The 8000-nt window shown below is 66.2% G+C and overlaps 1 protein-coding gene across 1 annotated transcript; it reads right to left on the reverse strand.

Moving 5' to 3' along the window:
- Nucleotides 1-5: 5 nt before the first annotated feature.
- LOC309451824 (uncharacterized protein) lies at nucleotides 6-2694 on the reverse strand (the record flags this gene model as incomplete). Its single annotated transcript, XM_082076520.1, has 5 exons — nucleotides 2487-2694; nucleotides 1393-1452; nucleotides 1096-1188; nucleotides 833-1005; nucleotides 6-239 (listed from the first exon to the last, which is right to left on the reverse strand). Coding segments are annotated over exons 1-5 (732 nt in total), but the record flags the coding sequence as incomplete, so codon positions are not given.
- Between the last annotated feature and the right edge of the window lie 5306 nt (nucleotides 2695-8000).

The raw sequence follows: 8000 nt of genomic DNA on the forward strand, positions 1-8000 counted from the left end.
ATGGGGATGTCGAAGATGGAGGGGGGAAAGCTGTTGTCGAATTCTGCGTATGCGATCTCGTACTTGTCGTAGTGGGACCCCAGCAGGCTGTTGTAACCCCGCATCTCGTAGTGGACGGGGGCCACCCCGCAGCTGGAGTTGGTCACCCACAGGGTGTAGACGTTCTTCTTCTGCGCCCAGCGGGTGACGTTCTGCCAGACGGCGCAGTACCGGCCCCGGTAGTACTCCTCCCGCAGGAACTGGGGGGACACGGCCTCAGGGAGGGGACCCCACATCACCCCAGTGCAGGATCCCGTTGCTCCCAGTGCACATACAGCACTGTGAACTGGGCTCTCTGATCAGATCCGCTGCATGGGGCTGGGATTTGGGGTGCAACACAGGACAGGCGTCCCACTGTATGTGCACCCAGAGTGGGGGTGTCTGGCTGCACCCCCCTCCCAAAGCCTCTGGGTGTTTCCCTGTGTGTTTCCAAGCTCTCGCCATGCATGCTCGTGCCCAGCTTGGTGGCACCTTGCTGTCCCCACCGCTCACGTGCGGCACGGAGCTCTGCCGGAGTCGGGGGCCGGCGGGAGCTGAGCCGCCGTGCAGCGACTTGCCCGAGCCGTCCCGAAACACCGGCGCTGTGGGCTGCGACACGTCCCAACACGGCTGCTGGGGTTGGGAAAGGAGCCGGCGCTCCAGCCCCGGTCCGGGCGGGGAAATGACCCTCCCTGTGCCCCGGGGCGTGTGGGGACATGTCCTGGCCTGTCCCAGCACCGCACACCCCCAGGACAGAGAGGAGCACCTCCAGCCGCCCAGCACCCCCACCTGAAGATGCTCCGGCGCTTCTCACCTTGAAGCCGTCCATGCTGGGGAAGACGCTCTGAGCCTTGACCACGTCCTCCTTGGAGCCGGGCAGCTGGAAACATGCCCTGGTGTTCACCTTCTTCTCGGTGGTCTCTGGTGTGATCTTGTACTGCATCCCGTAGGGCTTCACCCCTCCCAGCTGGTACGTTATCACCTGCCCTGCGCCAGTGGGAAGGGGAAACTGAGGCACGGTGGTCCTGCCTGCATCCTCCCTTTGCATGGGGCCACACCGGACACCCGCCTGCTTACCCCCGTAGTACTGGATCCGGCTCTTGTTTCCCGTCAGGTTGTACCAGGCTTCAAAGGGCTCCTCGATCTCAGCGTAGGGCAGGTTAATGACACCTGAGAGGCCCCAGGTGTGGGACACGGGTCAGCCCCAAGGCCTCAGCATCCTGACATCCCTCCCCAAGCCCCCCGGAGCATGCAGACCCACAGCTGACCAAGCTGCTGTCCCCCCCAGTTTGGCGCTGGGACAGCCTGGTCCTGCCCAGTGCTGAGCATCCTCCGCTCCCCCTCCAGGCAAAGGACACTGCGGGGTCCCATTACCTCGGACATGGTAGATGGAGCCGAATTGAGGGGGTGGGCGGGAGAGCACATAGTCCAGTCCTGGAAGGCAAAGCAGGGGGGGGTCAGTGGGGGCTGTCACTACAACTGAGCTGGGGACAGGAGGCTGCCCAAAACCAGTGCTCCCCATCCCTGCAGCCCCTCCTGCATGGGGCTGGGAGAACTCGGCTGAAAGCAGCTCCACTTGTCGCCCTTGACACCCAGATCCAGGGTCAGCACACGCCACAACCCCCCAGGGTGGCTGTTGGGGTGATGTCCCCATAGGAGGCTGTGTCACCCCAGGGCTGGCAGCCATGGCTCACGTTCCCAAGGATACAGCTGTCCCAACAAGCCGGGCATGGCTGAGGGTGCCAGGGAGCCGACCGGTCCCATCTGGCATCTCCCGCTGACATCTCCAGCCGCCCCGCGGGCTCCCGGCTTGTGCAACCCCACGCCAACACACCCGCCGCTGGGAACCGGCCCGGCCCTCGGCATCTCCCTCCTCGCTGGGAGGGACCCCGCAGCCCCCGGCAACCCGACTGGGCCCGGTTCTGCCTCTGCACCTGAAACCTGGGGCACCCATGGGACCAGCACCCCCCCACTTGCACCCCAGGCCGTCCCATGGGTGCCCATTGCACCCACACAGGGTGTCTGGGGCAGGAGGAGCAACAGATCCAGCAACTCCACAACACTGCTTGGCTTTACACCCAGCTGGGAAATGGGGTCCTGAGGGGTGGGCACGGTTCCCCCCACCGCCCCCATCCCCTCCCAGTGCTCCCAGTGACAGCTGCCCAGCTGCAGGCAGCAAAGACAAGGAAACAGCTTGGGCTTGTGTGTGGGTTACAGCTCATCTGGCTCCATTTAGCCTTATTTTCACCCCCCCAGCCCTGCCAAGCCCTCCAGGCGCATCCCTCATCCCTCCCTTGCTTTCCCACCCCTCCCCAACTCTCCTCTCTCTTGGGGGACATTGCAAATTTGGGGACTTAACAAGCAAGAAACCACCCACCCAGCCCAGCAATGAGACCTGCCTGGGTGACCCCAGCCCCCGTCCCCAGGGTGTCCCCAGCAGGGACAGTGCCAGAGCGGGACAGACTCACCCCAGGCGGCGATGCAGAGCGCAGAGGCCGTGAGCCAGCGGAGAACACCCATCCTCACCGCCCCGGCTCGCCCAGCACCAGCGCTGGCTTTTAAACTGGTTCCAGTGAAACCCCGCAGCGCCAATGCAGAAACCAGGGCCCTCCCCAGGGGAGGGGAAGGAACCGGCATCATGTGGCGCCTGGCGGGGTGCGGGGCACCCCAGGGTGCTGGCGGGGTGAGCATGTCTCAGCAGGGTCCCCGCAGAGGGAGATGGAGCAACGCCGGGCGCTGCAGGGGAATGGGGGTGCAGGACGAGCCCCGAGGAGCCGGGAGCGGTGTGGGTGGGGGTGCAGGCTGGTTGGATCTATGGAGGGCCCCTCCCTCCGAATCTGGGGGGATAATGGGCTGATCGGGGTTGTGCCTCCCTTGTGCAGGGGGAGCTGCCCTGGGGCTGGGGGCTCTTTGCCAGGCAGCCCTGAGGCCGGGGTGATGGGCAGGGCTGTGAGCAGCCCACCATTAACAAGCCAGACCCAGAAATTGGAAGCACTGGGAAGCCTTTGCTGCTGGGGCTTGAAGGGAAGGGGAGGGGGCACAGGGAAACATGGGCACCCCACAGCCAGCCCTTGGGGTTTGGCAGAGGGCTGGAAATGGGGCTCAGCACCCCTGGCTCACTGCCCTGCCTGACTGCAAGGAGGGAAACCGAGGGATAGAGAGGTCAGGAGTGGCTCAGGCAGCTCTTTTCAAGGTGGAGCATGGGTGGGTGGGTGACACCCCCTGGGGCTAAACCCAGCCAGAAACACCTGGGGCCACGATTTGGGGAGGGTGCTGGGAGCCCAGGTGGAGCCTAATGCAGCTCTGCACTGTGCAGGTGGCAGCTGATGAGCAGCCCCTGTCCCTGCTGGGCCCCGTCCCCTCCCAAGAACACTGGCAGGGCTGGCTCCATATGCAGCACGGTCTGAATCCCCCCCCGCAGGTCCCAGAGAGCCCCAAAAGCCCCCAAAGCCAGGACTAAATTGCAGCTGTGATCTGCGCTGTCCCCAGAACAACTCGGGGGGTGACAAGGCGTGAGTGGCATCAGCCCAGGGGGCATGTCCCCATCCTGGTGGGGACCCCTGACCCCTGCCAGCTCTGGCCCCCCCATGAGAACAGGAAACACCGGGGCCAGACTCAGTCGCACAGGAAAGAGGTCAGTCTGCGAGGGTGAACCGCAGGGCGAGGAGGAGGAGGAGGATGGAGGGATCCCCACCCCAACATGCGGGGAGACGGGGGTGCTGGAGCGGCGTGCAGCCAGCTCTGGACTGGGGTGCGACCGCAGCCCCCTGCCCTGACCCCCCCGGGAGCACGGCCGTGCGCCGGAAACCACGGCAAGGCGACACGTGAAAATGTCACCGTCCCCTCACTGTCACCGTCCCCTGCGATGGGAGGGCAGCTGGGGGGTGGGGGAGGCCATGCAGGATCGGGCCCGGGGGGAGCTGTGGGTTTATGTTTGAGGGGTGGCTGCCTTGCACCCCCAAATGGGCATGAGGGGTTCCCCCAGTGAGGGACCCCCACCGAGACCCCCTTGATCCAGGGCTCATGGTGCCAAAAGCTGGAGGTGCTGTCTGCAGGGTCCGTGTCCCAGCGCCCTGCACTGGGAACCCAGGGGGCTTAGGGACGGTGGGGGGCGTCAAAGAGGGTGCGGGGGGGCTTAGGCAGGGTGCTGGGGGGTCAGGCAGGGTGCTGGGGAGCTCACGTGCTCTCCTAGAACTCACCAAAGTTTGTGGGTCCGTGCAACCGCCGCCAAATCTTGGGGTCGTCACACCAGCAACTTTATCTGGACAAGGAGTAAAAAAGGGGCCGGGAGCTGCACCCCATCCTGGGGGGACATGTGGGAGCCCCCCAGAACACGATGCCAAGCCACCTGCCATCCTGCTCGCCCCCACTCCACGGTCTGTGCTGCCCCAAGTTCACCCCATCCCAGCAGAGACCTCCGTGCCATCACAGGGTGACAACCCCCTGTTTGTCACACGCCATCCCCGTGCTGTCCCCTGCCCCGGGAGTGTCAGGGAGACTCTGTCTCGGGGTGGGTGCAGGCAGCACCCCCGCCTGGCACAGGCTTTCCCCAGAGCCGGGTATCCCCAAATCCCCCAGCAGCAGTGTCCCCCCCATGCTGCTGGGGACCAGGGACCCCCCGGTGCCACCTCCAGGGCAGGCGGCGGCCCCGGCGGGGCTGCCCGGTACAATGAGCCACCGCAGGGAGCGCGGGGGGGCGGGGGGGCGAGGGGAGGGGAAGCTCCTGCTCGGTTGCGAGAGCTGCCGGAGAGCCGGGGGGGGAAAGACACGCACAGAGGCTCCCGCTGTCCCCACGGCACCCACCTCGGCACCCACCTCGGCACCCACCTCGTCACCCACCTCGGCACCCGCCCCGACACCCCGGTCCCCAGCGCCGGGCGGTTCGGGGGGGCTGCGGTGCCACCCCCGGGCTGCGGTCCCGGAGCGGGGGGGTCCATGCAAGCCGGAGCAGGAAGGCTGACGGTAAGAGGGATGGAGGGGGGTGTGGGGGCGCTCTGCCCCCTGCACTAATGAGGGGGTGTCTCTTAGTCCCCTTTACCGTGTGCTGGGGGGTGCTGAGAGCTGAGCGCCCCCTGCGTGGGGGGTGGATCTGGGTTCTGGGTGGGACGGGGCACTGAGCTGTGGGGACAGAGCGCCCCGTGTCCCTGCTGGGGGGCTGCCGGGGGGGTGTCACTGTTCCCTGCCCGCACCGCTCCCCCCTGGGAGCCTCTGCAATGAGCCTGGGGGGGCAGGAGACCCCCCCGTCCTGGGGGGCAGCAGGTCAGCGGGGGAGCGGCCCGGGGGGGCCCGGGGAGGGCCGGGGCACCGGCAGCTCCCGCTCACCCTCCCGGCACTAATCAGCGGCGACACCGCGGCGGTGGGGGCTGCGGGGACAAATGGTGGCTTTGCCAGCACCGGACCCGTGCGCTGGGGATGGGGGGGGCAGGTCACAGCACCCCAGGGGACACCGGGATGGGGTGAGGGGACACCTGCTCCCCCCAACCCCACAGGTGCCCATGGTGTGCCAGCCCAGAAAGTGCTCACGGGGGGCTGCAGGGCTGGGGGCGGCTCAGGGTGCTCCCCCTGCTCCCTGCAGCGCTGCCTTGTCCCCGGTCCTTGGTGTGTCCCAAGGAGGGACAGGAACTCGCCGCTTCCTGCCCTGCACAATTCCCTCCCCACCCCGCTCCTCCCGGGACATTGTATTTGGAGCCCTGACCGCCCCCCCCCCGCCCCTGCAGCCCCTCGGATCCGGGAATTGCTCTTCTTCCAGCGGAAATCCTGCTTTCCTGGCCAGCGATGGGGCTGGGAGGCCGGGGGGGTGGGGGGAATCTCCTCCCAGGGTGGGGGACAAGGGGACACCCCCTGCCATGGGCCTGGTGGCTGGTGGGTGGGCTCGTGGGGCAGACTGCTTTTCGGGGGGTGGTGAGTCCTTCCTCTTCTGCCTTGCAGTATTATTGGGGGGCAGCGCCCTGTCACCTCCTGGGGCTGGCACAGGGATGACGGCACAGTGATAACGGCACAGGGACGATGGCGCCGAGCGCTGGCCATGCCCAGCCAAAGCACGGCTGGTTTTGGGGGCCAGCAGCCCCATTTGAACCCTCTCCCGCTCACGGGCAGGTAGGGGAAGGGGTGTCCCTGTGTGTGTCACCACTGGAGAGTGCCCTGGAACAGCACCGGGGTGTCCAGCCCTCTACATGCCCCAGCACACCCAGCCAGGAGACCAGTGCTCAGGGGACCCTCTGGCAGCTGTCACCCCATCGCGTGTTCCTGGCGGAGCATTGGGTCCCATCCCGCCGCCTCTGTCACTGTCCCCACGTCTTGCAGATGTCTGGAGCGGTTTGCTCGTGGCGTGGGCCTCTCCAGCCATGGCAGCACCCTCCTTGGGTCCCGGGTGAACTGGGAGGACTGGAGCAGGGATGTGTCACCGCCTGCCACCTCGCCAGGCCAAGGAGTGGGTGGTGGAGGGGCAGGACATGTCCTCTTGTCCCCTCCCCAGCTCTACAGGGGTCCTGGGCAAGGGATGGGGACATGGCTTGGGGTCGCGTGCCCTAACGAGCCACCTAAAGTGAGGCACCTTCTCCTCCTGTGCTGCAGCTGCTTTGTGCCTCAGTTCCCCCTGGGCCCAGGGAGACCCAGAGCGCGGGCGATGGAGCAGCCCGGGCGGGCTCAGCGCTGGGCTGTGCAGCAATCTCGGTTCCTCTTCCCAGGGGGGGCTGCGTCACAGCGGCAAGAGCCACCGGGGTGCAGGGCCACCTGGAAAGACAGGGTGAGAGGAGTGGGGCATGGCATGGGGGGGCACAGGGTGACCAAGGGACCGCAGCCCATTGCCCCGCTGTGGTCCCTGCCCACTCCTCCCAAGTGCCACTGTCCCCAAGATCTGGGATCCTGCCAGTCCCTAGGTTCCCCTTGGCAGCTGCAGCACCATCCTCTTCCTCCTCCTCCTTCTCTTCCATACCATGCCGTGCTCCTGCTGCTTCCTCCTCCCGCTGCAGGGGTGCTGACCGGTTCCTCCGGGGGTGACACGCAGGGTGACACCGCTGTGAACTGGGACATTGTGCTCCGGCTGGGAGCTGGGGATGGGCTGAACTGCCCCGTGTCCCGGGGGACGGGGAGCAGATGGCTGGCCGGGGGGGGACAGCGGCGGGGTGACGGGTTGGCCGGGTCTCAGTGCTGGCAGGTGCCAGGCCCAGTGCCGGTGGCGCCGGTGCGGGAACGGCTCGCTCGCCATCTGCTCCGAGTGGCTCCTCTTTGGGAGAACTGGGGCCAGACGCCAGCGTCCCCTCCCTGAGGATGACTCAAGGGGACAGTTTTGTGCCGGGTGGGAGGTGGCAGGGACCAGCTTGGGGTTTGAGGGTGCCTGGAGAAGGGTGTGATTGTGCTAAACCCCAGGGTGCTGTGATATTTCGGGCTTGTGTTTGTCTAGAAGATGTCCCCTGCTTGCCTAGATGTCCCCTGCTTGCCTAGATGTCCCCTGCCCGCCCAGTCCCTGCCGGCAGCTGCGGCAGCACCGTCACCGCGCTTGGCACACAAATTCAGCAAAGTGGGAAGTTTCTGAGCATGATGCTGGCAATGGGGGGGAGGAAGATTCTCACCCGGAGGGGACAGGGTTTGAGAGAGCTGGGGACATTCGTCAGCTAAAATAGCCACTTATTGTCAGCAAAAACAAAAACCCCGACCAGGCAAAGCCTCTGGGGTTTGGCAACGCCGCCTCGGCTGCAACGGCCGCGGCCTTGCCACACCGCCGGTGTCGAAAGCGAAGGTGGAAGGAGAGTCAGGCCCTTTCCACACCCCCTGAGAGGCAGGAAAGTGAATGAGAGCCCATGATGGAGGAAACCTGCCTGAACCATCCCAGCTGCCCCAAACCCTGCGTGCCCTCCTGCTCCCGGGAGCACAGGGGACAGGACGTGGCTGCCACCGTCCCTCCGCTCCGGGGCTGGAGACGGGGCGAGCTCTGCTGTATCGCTGTGGAGCCCTTGACTGGAAAGCTCTGCCCAGTCCAAACT

The sequence above is a fragment of the Streptopelia decaocto genome (genome assembly GCF_964273445.1).
Source record: "Streptopelia decaocto genome assembly, contig: HAP1_SCAFFOLD_2429, whole genome shotgun sequence".
In the NCBI taxonomy this organism is placed as follows: domain Eukaryota; kingdom Metazoa; phylum Chordata; class Aves; order Columbiformes; family Columbidae; genus Streptopelia; species Streptopelia decaocto.